Source organism: Lithobates pipiens, unplaced genomic scaffold, assembly GCF_037356315.1.
Source record: "Lithobates pipiens isolate NorthernLeopardFrog02 unplaced genomic scaffold, aLitPip1_a1.2 Scaffold_19, whole genome shotgun sequence".
NCBI classification, from domain to species: Eukaryota; Metazoa; Chordata; class Amphibia; order Anura; family Ranidae; genus Lithobates; species Lithobates pipiens.
In genome coordinates, this window is record NW_027507764.1 from 590,495,659 (window position 1) to 590,509,690 (window position 14,032).

Sequence of the window (14,032 nt, forward strand, 5' to 3'; positions counted from 1 at the left end):
GGCGGAGACAAGGAACAGTGTTAAGAGGTGGGTAGGGAGTGGAGACAAGGGATGGTGCTTGAAGGTAAGTAGGGGTGGAGACAAGGGATGGTGGTAAGAGGTGGGTAGGGAGTGGAGACAAGGAACGGTGCTCAGAGGTGGGTGGGGGTGGGGAAAAAGGATGGTGTTAAGAGGTGGGTAGGGGGCAGAGACAAGGGATGGTGCTCAGAGTTGCGTAGGAGGCGGAAACACAGGACGGTGCTTGGAGGAAAGTAGGAGAGGAGACAAGGGATGGCGCTCAGGGATGGGTAGGGAGTGGAGACAGGTGAGGGTGCTCAGGGGTAAGTAGGGGAAGAGACAAGGAACGGTGCTTAGAAGTAGGTAGGGGAGGAGACACGGGACTGTGATCAGAGGTGGGTAGGGGGCGGAGACAAGGGACAGGGTTAAGAGTTGGGTAGGGAGTGGAGGCAAGGGATGGTGCTTGGACGAAAGTAAGGGTGGAGACAAGGGATGGTGTTAAGAGGTTGGTAGGGAGTGGAGACAAGGAACGGTGCTCAGAGGTGGGTGGGGGTAGAGAAAAAGGATGGTGTTAAGAGGTGGGTAGGAGGTGGAGGCACGGGCCGGTGCTTGGAGATAAGTAGAGGAGGAGACAAGGGACGGTGCTCAGAGATGGGTGAGGGGCGGAGACAGGGGACAGTGCTCAGAAGTAAGTAGGGGAAGAGACAGGGGACGGTGTTCAGGGATGGGTAGGGGGTGGAGACAAGGGACGGTGCTTGGAGGTAAGTAGGGGTGGAGACAAGGGATGGTGCTTGGAGGTAAGTAGGGGTGGAGACAAGGGATGGTGCTAAGAGGTGGATAGGGAGTGGAGACAAGGAACGCTGCTCATAAGTGGGTGGGGGTGGAGACAAAGGATGTTGTTAAGAGATGGGTAGGGAGTGGAGACAAGAGGTGGTGCTCGGAGGTGTGTAGGGAGCGGAGACAAGAGGTGGTGCTCGGAGGTGTGTAGGGAGCGGAGACAAGAGGTGGTGCTCGGAGGTGTGTAGGGAGCAGAGACAAGAGGTGGTGCTCGGAGGTGGGTAGGGAGTGGAGACAAGAGGTGGTGCTCGGAGGTGGGTAGGGAGCAGAGACAAGAGGTGGTGCTCGGAGGTGTGTAGGGAGCGGAGACAAGAGGTGGTGCTCGGAGGTGTGTAGGGAGCAGAGACAAGAGGTGGTGCTCGGAGGTGTGTAGGGAGCAGAGACAAGAGGTGGTGCTCGGAGGTGTGTAGGGAGCAGAGACAAGAGGTGGTGCTCGGAGGTGGGTAGGGAGCAGAGACAAGAGGTGGTGCTCGGAGGTGTGTAGGGAGCAGAGACAAGAGGTGGTGCTCGGAGGTGTGTAGGGAGCAGAGACAAGAGGTGGTGCTCGGAGGTGTGTAGGGAGCAGAGACAAGAGGTGGTGCTCGGAGGTGGGTAGGGAGCAGAGACAAGAGGTGGTGCTCGGAGGTGTGTAGGGAGCGGAGACAAGAGGTGGTGCTCGGAGGTGTGTAGGGAGCAGAGACAAGAGGTGGTGCTCGGAGGTGGGTAGGGAGCAGAGACAAGAGGTGGTGCTCAGAGGTGTGTAGGGAGCAGAGACAAGAGGTGGTGCTCGGAGGTGTGTAGGGAGCAGAGACAAGAGGTGGTGCTCGGAGGTGTGTAGGGAGCAGAGACAAGAGGTGGTGCTCGGAGGTGGGTAGGGAGCAGAGACAAGAGGTGGTGCTCGGAGGTGGGTAGGGAGCAGAGACAAGAGGTGGTGCTCGGAGGTGGGTAGGGAGCGGAGACAAGAGGTGGTGCTCGGAGGTGGGTAGGGAGCAGAGACAAGAGGTGGTGCTCGGAGGTGGGTAGGGAGCGGAGACAAGAGGTGGTGCTCGGAGGTGGGTAGGGAGCGGAGACAAGAGGTGGTGCTCGGAGGTGGGTAGGGAGCGGAGACAAGAGGTGGTGCTCGGAGGTGTGTAGGGAGCGGAGACAAGAGGTGGTGCTCGGAGGTGTGTAGGGAGCAGAGACAAGAGGTGGTGCTCGGAGGTGTGTAGGGAGCAGAGACAAGAGGTGGTGCTCGGAGGTGTGTAGGGAGCAGAGACAAGAGGTGGTGCTCGGAGGTGGGTAGGGAGCAGAGACAAGAGGTGGTGCTCAGAGGTGGGTAGGGAGCAGAGACAAGAGGTGGTGCTCGGAGGTGGGTAGGGAGCGGAGACAAGAGGTGGTGCTCGGAGGTGTGTAGGGAGCAGAGACAAGAGGTGGTGCTCAGAGGTGTGTAGGGAGCAGAGACAAGAGGTGGTGCTCGGAGGTGGGTAGGGAGCGGAGACAAGAGGTGGTGCTCGGAGGTGGGTAGGGAGCGGAGACAAGAGGTGGTGCTCAGAGGTGTGTAGGGAGCAGAGACAAGAGGTGGTGCTCAGAGGTGTGTAGGGAGCAGAGACAAGAGGTGGTGCTCGGAGGTGTGTAGGGAGCAGAGACAAGAGGTGGTGCTCAGAGGTGTGTAGGGAGCAGAGACAAGAGGTGGTGCTCGGAGGTGGGTAGGGAGCGGAGACAAGAGGTGGTGCTCGGAGGTGGGTAGGGAGCGGAGACAAGAGGTGGTGCTCGGAGGTGGGTAGGGAGCGGAGACAAGAGGTGGTGCTCGGAGGTGGGTAGGGAGCAGAGACAAGAGGTGGTGCTCGGAGGTGTGTAGGGAGCAGAGACAAGAGGTGGTGCTCGGAGGTGGGTAGGGAGCGGAGACAAGAGGTGGTGCTCGGAGGTGTGTAGGGAGCAGAGACAAGAGGTGGTGCTCGGAGGTGTGTAGGGAGCAGAGACAAGAGGTGGTGCTCGGAGGTGTGTAGGGAGCGGAGACAAGAGGTGGTGCTCGGAGGTGTGTAGGGAGCAGAGACAAGAGGTGGTGCTCGGAGGTGTGTAGGGAGCAGAGACAAGAGGTGGTGCTCGGAGGTGGGTAGGGAGCAGAGACAAGAGGTGGTGCTCAGAGGTGTGTAGGGAGCGGAGACAAGAGGTGGTGCTCGGAGGTGGGTAGGGAGCGGAGACAAGAGGTGGTGCTCGGAGGTGTGTAGGGAGCGGAGACAAGAGGTGGTGCTCAGAGGTGTGTAGGGAGCAGAGACAAGAGGTGGTGCTCAGAGGTGTGTAGGGAGCAGAGACAAGAGGTGGTGCTCGGAGGTGGCTAGGAGGCGGAGAACGGGACAGTGCTTGGAGGTATGTAGGGGAGGAGACAAGTGACAGTGCTCAGAGGTGGGTAGGGAGCGGAGACAAGAGGTGGTGCTCGGAGGTGTGTAGGGAGCAGAGACAAGAGGTGGTGCTCGGAGGTGTGTAGGGAGCGGAGACAAGAGGTGGTGCTCGGAGGTGTGTAGGGAGCAGAGACAAGAGGTGGTGCTCGGAGGTGGGTAGGGAGCAGAGACAAGAGGTGGTGCTCGGAGGTGTGTAGGGAGCAGAGACAAGAGGTGGTGCTCGGAGGTGTGTAGGGAGCAGAGACAAGAGGTGGTGCTCGGAGGTGGGTAGGGAGCAGAGACAAGAGGTGGTGCTCAGAGGTGTGTAGGGAGCGGAGACAAGAGGTGGTGCTCGGAGGTGGGTAGGGAGCGGAGACAAGAGGTGGTGCTCAGAGGTGTGTAGGGAGCAGAGACAAGAGGTGGTGCTCAGAGGTGTGTAGGGAGCAGAGACAAGAGGTGGTGCTCAGAGGTGTGTAGGGAGCGGAGACAAGAGGTGGTGCTCGGAGGTGGGTAGGGAGCGGAGACAAGAGGTGGTGCTCGGAGGTGGGTAGGGAGCGGAGACAAGAGGTGGTGCTCAGAGGTGTGTAGGGAGCAGAGACAAGAGGTGGTGCTCAGAGGTGTGTAGGGAGCAGAGACAAGAGGTGGTGCTCGGAGGTGTGTAGGGAGCAGAGACAAGAGGTGGTGCTCAGAGGTGTGTAGGGAGCAGAGACAAGAGGTGGTGCTCGGAGGTGGGTAGGGAGCGGAGACAAGAGGTGGTGCTCGGAGGTGGGTAGGGAGCGGAGACAAGAGGTGGTGCTCGGAGGTGGGTAGGGAGCGGAGACAAGAGGTGGTGCTCGGAGGTGGGTAGGGAGCAGAGACAAGAGGTGGTGCTCGGAGGTGTGTAGGGAGCAGAGACAAGAGGTGGTGCTCGGAGGTGGGTAGGGAGCGGAGACAAGAGGTGGTGCTCGGAGGTGTGTAGGGAGCAGAGACAAGAGGTGGTGCTCGGAGGTGTGTAGGGAGCAGAGACAAGAGGTGGTGCTCGGAGGTGTGTAGGGAGCGGAGACAAGAGGTGGTGCTCGGAGGTGTGTAGGGAGCAGAGACAAGAGGTGGTGCTCGGAGGTGTGTAGGGAGCAGAGACAAGAGGTGGTGCTCGGAGGTGGGTAGGGAGCAGAGACAAGAGGTGGTGCTCAGAGGTGTGTAGGGAGCGGAGACAAGAGGTGGTGCTCGGAGGTGGGTAGGGAGCGGAGACAAGAGGTGGTGCTCGGAGGTGTGTAGGGAGCGGAGACAAGAGGTGGTGCTCAGAGGTGTGTAGGGAGCAGAGACAAGAGGTGGTGCTCAGAGGTGTGTAGGGAGCAGAGACAAGAGGTGGTGCTCGGAGGTGGCTAGGAGGCGGAGAACGGGACAGTGCTTGGAGGTATGTAGGGGAGGAGACAAGTGACAGTGCTCAGAGGTGGGTAGGGAGCGGAGACAAGAGGTGGTGCTCGGAGGTGTGTAGGGAGCGGAGACAAGAGGTGGTGCTCGGAGGTGGGTAGGGAGCAGAGACAAGAGGTGGTGCTCGGAGGTGTGTAGGGAGCGGAGACAAGAGGTGGTGCTCGGAGGTGTGTAGGGAGCAGAGACAAGAGGTGGTGCTCGGAGGTGGGTAGGGAGCAGAGACAAGAGGTGGTGCTCGGAGGTGTGTAGGGAGCAGAGACAAGAGGTGGTGCTCGGAGGTGTGTAGGGAGCAGAGACAAGAGGTGGTGCTCGGAGGTGGGTAGGGAGCAGAGACAAGAGGTGGTGCTCAGAGGTGTGTAGGGAGCGGAGACAAGAGGTGGTGCTCGGAGGTGTGTAGGGAGCAGAGACAAGAGGTGGTGCTCAGAGGTGTGTAGGGAGCAGAGACAAGAGGTGGTGCTCAGAGGTGTGTAGGGAGCAGAGACAAGAGGTGGTGCTCGGAGGTGGCTAGGAGGCGGAGAACGGGACAGTGCTTGGAGGTATGTAGGGGAGGAGACAAGTGACAGTGCTCAGAGGTGGGTAGGGAGCGGAGACAAGAGGTGGTGCTCGGAGGTGGGCAGGGAGCGGAGACAAGTGACAGTGCTCAGAGGTGGGTTGCCTGATTTAAAGGTTGGTTTCAGATCTTTGATTATGTGACAGGTTAGCTGTATGTAGATCTGTGGGGCCCCTAAAGCCGTAGCCAGTGACATAATGTTCTTATCCGACATGCCATCTCTTTGTCTGTTGTCAGAATGCCATCAATGATAAATCGAGCTACAAGATGGTGGTGGATTCCATGAAGGTGATCGGCTTCACCGAGGAAGAGGTGGACTCTGTGTACAAGATCCTGGCTGCCATCCTACACCTGGTGAGGGCCCCTTCCCGGGATTGTGTGTCCTGAGCCCACAGAGGGGCCCTGGAGAGATAAGATTTATATGGTCTATAGTTGATTTGTTGCCACCACCGAATGTTCACAAATATTGCCAATATTCTCTTTCGACAATTATCACTTCACTCGAGCAACCCCAACATACAATCTGGGCCAAAACAGGTTCCCAATTTAAAAGAGTTGAGGGGGCCGGTTTCTGCCTTACAATTATTATGATGTCATAGAAGAAAGAATTTGAATTCCTCTCCATCATATCTCAGCCGCCTCTGAACTGTCATCTTTGAAAAATTTAAATCTCAGGGAAGCTTTATTACAAACAGATCTGCAGTGTATGATAACAAAGGTTCCTCCATTAGGGGACTAGGAGCCATTCTTCTCAATACTCAAAGGAACATTCTTCTCCCTGATCACTAGGGATGAGCTTCGTGTTCGACTCGAACATTGTCTGTTCGTCCGTTCGGCGAAATCCGAACACTTGGTCCGTTCGCGTCAAAATTCGCGTGGCGCTCACGGCCCACAATGCACTGCGATGGCGCAGTGCATTGCTGGCTCATGATTGGCCAAGCATGCACTGTGACCCCGCATGCTTGGCCAATCGCAGCGCCAGCAGTGAGGAGAGCCATGATTGGCCACAGGCAGGATGCCTGTGGCCAATCATAGCTCAGGCTGTGTAGTGCACGCCCCACACTATATAAGGCCGCCATTAAGGCGGCCTCGTGTAGTGTGTTGGCATCTGAAGCAGTGGGTGTTCTGTGTACCTTCAACACAGTTACACACCAATCGTTTTTTTTCCTATCTTGCTGTTGTGTAGTGGTTATTGTCTGCGTGCCCTGACCACAGTATACACCACTATATTCACCTCACCTATATAGCTAGTGATCTATCTTTTATAATAGAGCTTGCAGTCAGTAGTGTTAGGAGATAGTGCGTGCTGTCTGCGTGCTCTGTACCCAGTACATACCGCTATAATCCACCTACATAGCTGTTCTCTATTTGGGCCCAATTGTCATCTGCAGGAGTTATTGGAAGTTGTGTGTGCCTCCAGCACAGCACAGTATACATCTGTATATACCCCTTTATCTCTGGTGTTCTATAAAAAAGGCATCTGCAGGAGTTAGTTGGTGTTATGTGCCTCCAGCACAATATAAACTACCCAACTACTGTTTTACCCAACTCCCTTCAGGCCATTACCATGTCTGGAAGGCCAGCAAGGAGAGGCAGACAGGCGCGAGCCGATAAAAGAGGGCAAGCAGGCTCTGTGTCTAGAGACAACAGTGCTGGTCGTGGACGCGGTGCATTGTCATCAGCACGTGGCCATGGGACATGCTTGTCCTTTTCGGCAGCTGGACATGTTAAACCGCAACATGCCAACGACTTGGTAGAGTGGATGACCAAGCCCTCTTCATCCTCCTCATCCTCTCTCACCCAGTCTCAGGGTACTAGCAAAGCAGCTGCCAACGCATCGTTTTCCCTCCTCTCAATGTCATCATCAGTGACTCCTTCCCTAGACCCACCACGTCCTCCTGAGGAGTCTCCTGAACTCTTTGAGCACAGTGTTGGGTACATGCTCCAGGAGGATGCCCAGTGTTTGGTGGGCTCTGATGATGACACTCAGCTAGAGGAAGGAAGTAGCGTGAGCGCAGAGAGAGAGGATGCTCAAGAAGGACAGCAATCTGGCAGTCATGTTCCACAAGCTGCAGCATACTGCCAGGTTTGCTACAGCGATGAAGAGGGAGGGGATGATGAGGGCACTGATTCCACGTGGGTGCCTGGAAGGAGGGAGGAGGAGGCACATGTCCAACGAGGCAGGATGCCCTCCGGGGGCCAGCTTAGGGGCAGCACACTGACTGAATCACACCGCAGAGCTCCGCCTGTGCAGAGCGCTGCCTCTGTGCGTTATTCTAAAAGATCTTTGGTGTGGGCCTTTTTTGAGACGAGTGCATCAGATCGCACCGCTGCTATTTGCAACATATGTCTCAAGCGTATCTCACGTGGCCAAAACATCAGCCGCTTGGGCACCACATGCTTGACCAGACAAATGTTGACCTGCCATGCAGCTCGTTGGCAAGCGTACCTCAAAGACCCACACCAAAGAACAAAGCGGACCTCTCCTTGCTCCTCATCAGCTGGCATCTCCAACCCCACTAGACCTTCAGTCCTCTCTGAAACCTGCTCTGAGAGGAATGAAGGTGTAGAATTAGGTGTGTCACAGCCAAGTGCTTCCGGGAACTCTGCTAGCGGTACACCCACGTCCGATTATAGCAGGCAAATGTCCCTGCCCCAGCTGCTGGACCGGCGAAAGAAGTTTACTCCCAGCCATCCACATGCCCAGCGGTTGAATGCTAGCTTGGCTAAATTGCTAGCACTTCAACTGCTGCCTTTTCAGTTGGTAGACTCGGCCCCCTTCCGTGAGTTTGTACAATGTGCGGTTCCTCAGTGGCAGGTCCCCAAACGCCACTTTTTCTCACGGAATGGCGATTCCGGCTCTCTACCGGCATGTGGAAGGCAATGTCCTTGCCTCGCTGGACAGGGCGGTCAGAGGTAAGGTGCATATTACCGCTGACTCATGGTCCAGCAGGCATGGACAGGGAGGTTATCTGTCTTTCACGGCCCATTGGGTCACTCTTCTGGCAGCTGGGAAGGATGCAGGACAAGGTGCAGTAGTATTGGAGGTTGTTCCGCCACCACGCCTCCAAAATGCTACTATTGGTTGTGACACACCTCTCTCCTCCATCCCCTCCTCTTCTTCTTCCTCCATGGCCTCTTCCAGTGCTCTGTCCTCAGAACCAGCGGTGCTCCGTAGGCTACGCAAGTACGCAGGCAAAACCATGCCATGCTGTGCTTGCGCTGGTTTGTTTGGGGGACAGGAGCCACACTGGAGAGGATGTTTTGTCAGCTCTGCAGGGGCAGGCCGGGAGGTGGTTGACGCCACGCCAGCTTAAGCCAGGAATGGTGGTTTGCGACAATGGCACCAACCTCCTCTCCGCCCTCCGACAGGGACAACTGACCCATGTGCCCTGTGTAGCTCACGTCCTTAACCTGGTGGTGCAGCAGTTCTTGGGCAGGTACCCCGGCTTACAGGATGTCCTGAAGCAGGCCAGGAAAGTCTGTGTGCATTTCCGCCGATCATTTAATGCCTGTGCTCGGCTGGCTGAGCTCCAAAAGGAGTTGAACCTGCCCAAGAACCACCTTATATGTGACATGCCCACCAGATGGAACTCAACATTGGCCATGCTGCAGCGGCTGCACACGCAGCAGAGGGCCATCAATGAGTACCTGTGCGACTACGGCACCAGGACAGGGTCAGGGGAGCTCGGTTTTTTCTCACCACGCCAGTGGGGCATGATCAGGGATACATGCACTGTCCTGTCACCGTTTGAGGAGGCCACAAGGATGGTGAGCAGTGACAGTGCATGCATCAGTGACACTGTACCTCTTGTCCACCTCTTGGAGCATACGCTGCGTGGAATAATGGACAGGGCACTTGAGGCAGAACAGAGGCAGGAAGAGGAGGACTTCCTTGCCTCTCAAGGCCCCCTTTATCCAGACAGTGTTCCTGCTGTGCCACCCATCACACAGGAAGAGGATGAGGAGGAGGAAGAGGAGGAGGAGGATGATTGTGTCAGCATGGAGGTGGAGGCTGGCACTCAGCAGCAGCAGCAGCAGCAGCAGCAGCAGTCTTGTAGGGATGATTTACAGTCCCAAGAAACACGTGGACTTGTACGTGGCTGGGAGGAGGTAGCTGCGGATCATGTTGCCCTTAGTGACCCAGAGGACTCCGGACCGAATGCCTCAGCTAACCTACGCTGCATGGCCTCCCTGATCCTGCAAAGCCTGCGGAAGGATCCTCGTATTCTTCGGATCAAGGAGAGGGACCATTACTGGCTGGCCACTCTCCTTGATCCACGGTACAAGGGTAAGGTTGCCGACCTTATCTTGCCATCGCAGAGGGAGCAGAGGATGAGACATCTCCGGGAGGCCTTGCAGAAAGGTCTGTGCAACGCGTTCCCAGAGACTGGGAGGTTACAAACTCCTGGTCTTGGACAACGTGTTGCTGAGGCATCGGTCAGAAGGAGCGGTGGAGAAGGTGGCCGCCTGACTGATGCTTTCAGACAATTTTTTAGTCCGCAGCCCCAAGGTATGATCGGTTCCAGCACCCATCGCCAGTGTCTGATTTACATGGTGCAGGAATACCTAGGGGCAAGGTCAGACTTGGACACCTTTCCCACCGAAAATCCTCTGGCTTACTGGGTCTTGAGGATGGATCACTGGCCAGAGCTTGCACAGTATGCAATTGAGCTACTGGCCTGTCCTGCATCCAGCGTTCTTTCGGAACGCACCTTCAGTGCTGCTGGTGGCTTTGTTACCGATCACAGGGTGCGCCTGTCCACCGAATCAGTTGATCGACTGACCTTCATCAAGATGAATCAGTCTTGGATCACCCACAGCTACCAAGCACCTGAAGCTGATGTAACCGAATAATTTTTTTTCAAATACCACATCCCTTCAAGACTGCCTATGCTGATGCTGAGTGACTGTCCTGTTATGTTGATTGTCTATCCTCTTCCTCCTCCGCTGATATGTTGGAAGAACATTTCTGGTTCTGGTTGATGCCATCAGCCCAATTTTTCTGCCCCTGTTTAACAGGGGCGTTTAAGTACAATTTTTGATGCAATGCTTTGCAGCAGGGCTAATTCCTGCAATAAAACTAGAGTATATGGAAGAGGTTGCAGTGTGGTGGCACCAGCAGCAGTGCCTAAGGCCAAATTTTTCTGCCCCTGTTTAACAGGGACATGTAATTACAATTCTTGATATAATATTTCACAGGAGGGCCCCTTCCTGTGCCCACCCAGAGTAACTGTGAGGACTTATAGTGTTGTGGCACCAGCACCACAACCACCAAAGGTCAATTTTTCTACCACTGTTCAACAATGGCATGTAATTACAATTCTTGATATAATCGTTCACAGCAGGGCGCTCCAGCGCCCACCAAGAGTCACTTTGAGGGCTTACAATGTTGTGGCAAAACCAACACCTTGTTCCGCCATTTCTGCAGAGCATATAGGGCAGGCCCCTACTTTCAAACATCCAATTTACAAACATCTCCTACTTGCAAACGGAAGGAGACAGCAGCAAGTGAGATGAAAAAAGATGGACGACAAAACAAATTATACAGGGGTGATAACCCTTCCCTATGTTTTCCAAAAAGCTTAAAAATTGTTTTTTGGACTGGAGCTACACTTTAAAAATGTACCAGTTGAAAATTACAAACAGATTCAACTTAACACAACAAACCTACACAGTCCCTGTCTTGTTTGCACCGCCTGTATACTGCTGTTCTGAGTATATAGGGCCTGGGGGCCTCACGCCTTTCCTTTTTTTAATATGGGTACAGGGTTCCCCTTGATATGTGTACAAGACCCAAAGGGGCTGGTAATGGGCAGGGAGGGCTACCCATGCCATTTTTCTCAATGATTTTCATCCATATTGCAGGAACCAGATATAACATTAAAACCACAAGCAGTTTTAAATGGTGTTATTTCCGTTTAATGTCATTTTGTGCAGGGACTGTTCTAAACACGGGAAACACGTGGCACTTCACAGGCATACTACAGACACCCCCCAGGCACCATATTTAAAGGAATATTGCACTTTTTTTTTCACTTTAATCGTCATTAAAATCAGTGCTCCGGTCAAAACGGACGTTTTTTAAAACATTTTAGGCATTGACCCATGTCCCCTGGGGCAGGAGTCGGGTCCCCAAACCCTTTTTAGGACAGTATCTTGCATATTAGCCGTTAAAATTAGCACTTTTCATTTTGAACGTTCGAGTCCCATAGACTTCAATGGGGTTCTAACGTTCGTAACGAACGTGGGGTCCGTTCGAAAGTTCTGGTACGAACCGAACCGGGGGGTGTTCGGCTCATCCCTACTGATCACCAATGTAAGGAACATTCTTTTCACTGATCACCAATGTAAGGAACATTCTTCTCACTGATCACCAATGTACGGAACATTCTTTTCACTGATCACCAATGTAAGGAACATTCTTCTCACTGATCACCAATGTAAGGGACATTCTTCTCACTGATCACCAATGTAAGGGACATTCTTCTCACTGATCACCAATGTAAGGAACATTCTTCCCACTGATCACCAATGTAAGGGACATTCTTCTCACTGATCACCAATGTAAGGAACATTCTTCTCACTGATCACCAATGTAAGGAACATTCTTCTCACTGATCACCAATGTAAGGAACATTCTTCCCACTGATCACCAATGTAAGGAACATTCTTCTCACTGATCACCAATGTAAGGAACATTCTTCTCACTGATCACCAATGTAAGGAACATTCTTCTCACTGATCACCAATGTAAGGAACATTCTTCCCACTGATCACCAATGTAAGGAACATTCTTCTCACTGATCACCAATGTAAGGATCATTCTTCTCACTGATCACCAATGTAAGGAACATTCTTCTCACTGATCACCAATGTAAGGAACATTCTTCTCACTGATCACCAATGTAAGGAACATTCTTCTCACTGATCACCAATGTAAGGAACATTCTTCTCACTGATCACCAATGTAAGGGACATTCTTCCCACTGATCACCAATGTAAGGAACATTCTTCTCACTGATCACCAATGTAAGGAACATTCTTCTCACTGATCACCAATGTAAGGAACATTCTTCCCACTGATCACCAATGTAAGGAACATTCTTCTCACTGATCACCAATGTAAGAAACATTCTTCTCACTGATCACCAATGTAAGGGACATTCTTCCCACTAACCGCTGTCTTGCAGCCAGGAAATTAGGTGGGCTCTATCTGACTTGCTGCAGCTTCTAATGCACATTGAGAGAAGCTCACAGTGTGCAATGAAATCAGAATAAGCAAATTCAGTCCAAGAGAGGAGCCGGTACTGTGAAAAACTGAAGGGGAGGCCAGAGGTCAGATTTAAATAGGTATTCACTTCAATCCTTATCATGTTACATTGTGTTTTCATTCTTCATAGGGTAATCTATGTTTTGAGATGGACAGTGACTCGGTGGTTCTGGAGGATGAGGACCTGGTCCGGTATATTGCGGAGTTAACGCGTTGCGAAACTGACGCGGTGCGGAAGACCCTTCTATACCGCACTGTGGCTGCAGGAGGGGGAGAGATCATCGAGAAGGGACATGGCGTCAAAGAAGCAGCCTATGCTAGAGATGCCTGTGCCAAGGTAGGCCAAAGGTGGCTGGTGGTGGTCAACTCAAGTGAAGTCCAGGAGAGGTGGGAGAGGAGTGGAGAGAAGAAGCAGTTGGGAGAATTCCTGGGGATGGTTAACTCAGAAGTCCAGGACAGTTGTGAGAGGGCGGGGAGAAGGAGAGGTTGGGAGAATTTCTGGGGATGGTCAACTCAAGAGAAATCCAAGAGAGGTGAGAGGGGGAGAGGTTGGAAGAATTATTTGGGATGGTCAACTCAAGAGAAGTCCAGGAGAGGTGTGAGAGGCATGGAGAGAAAGAGAGGTTGGGAGAATTCCTGGGGATGGTCAACTCAAGAGAAGTCCAGGAAAGGTGAGAGTGGGGTGGGGAGAATGAGAGGTTGGGAGAATTCCTGGGTATGGTCAACTCAAAAAGAAGCCCAGGAGATGGGAGGGGGAAGGAGGGGTTGAGAAAATTCCTTGGGATAGTCAACTCAAGGGAAGTCTAGAAGAGGTGGGAGAGGAGGGGAGAGAAGGAGAGGTTGGGAGAATTCCTGGGGATGGTCAACTTAGTAGAAGTCCTCATCCTGATATCATTATGATCCGGCTCTAAACTTGATCTGACTTTACTCTGATCTCATCCTGACCCCAAACTGACCTCTCCCTGACTTTGAGCAGACTTAGTTCTGACCTTACCCTGACCTTACTTGGACATTGTTCTGACCTCACTAGGGCCTCGCTCTGACCTTACTATGAACTCACACTGACCTTACTCTAATCTCACTTGAACCTTACCTTGCCTGATCTCAGTTGACCTTCAAACTGACCACACTCTCACTTTCCTTGGACCTACCGCCCTACCTTGTTCTGACCTCACTCTGAACTCACCATGTCTTTGCTCTGACCTCAATATGACCTTACCATGATCTTGCTCTGACCTCAAGATGACCTTACCATGATCTTGCTCTGACCTCAATATGACCTTACCATGATCTTGCTCTGACCTCATTATGACCTTACCATGATCTTCCTCTGACCTCAATATGACCTTTCCCTGACCTCATTCTGACCTCGCTCTGATCTCTCTCTCTCGTTCTTTGTGCAGGCCTTCTACGAAAGACTTTTCTGCTGGATTGTTGGGCGTATTAACAGCATTATTGAGGTGAAGAATTATGACGCCAGGATCCATGGAAAGAACACTGTGATTGGTGTTCTGGATATTTATGGATTTGAGATCTTCGATAATAACAGGTCAGTACTGATTTCTTTTTTCTGTGAAGGCTCCTAAACCATTGACTATGTCTAAAAGAGGGGAAAAATGGAAAGCCGGC

At 53.1% G+C, this 14,032-nt stretch overlaps 1 protein-coding gene across 1 annotated transcript in view; it reads left to right on the forward strand.

The window, feature by feature from the left end:
• LOC143998131 (unconventional myosin-Ig-like) overlaps positions 1-14,032 on the forward strand; it is a 307,651-nt gene that overhangs the window by 88,878 nt on the left and 204,741 nt on the right. Inside the window, exons 7-9 of the mRNA XM_077493873.1 lie at positions 5,368-5,484; positions 12,534-12,740; positions 13,807-13,975. Of these exons, the coding sequence (XP_077349999.1) occupies positions 5,368-5,484; positions 12,534-12,740; positions 13,807-13,975 (493 nt within the window). The remainder of the gene's footprint in view (positions 1-5,367; positions 5,485-12,533; positions 12,741-13,806; positions 13,976-14,032) is intronic.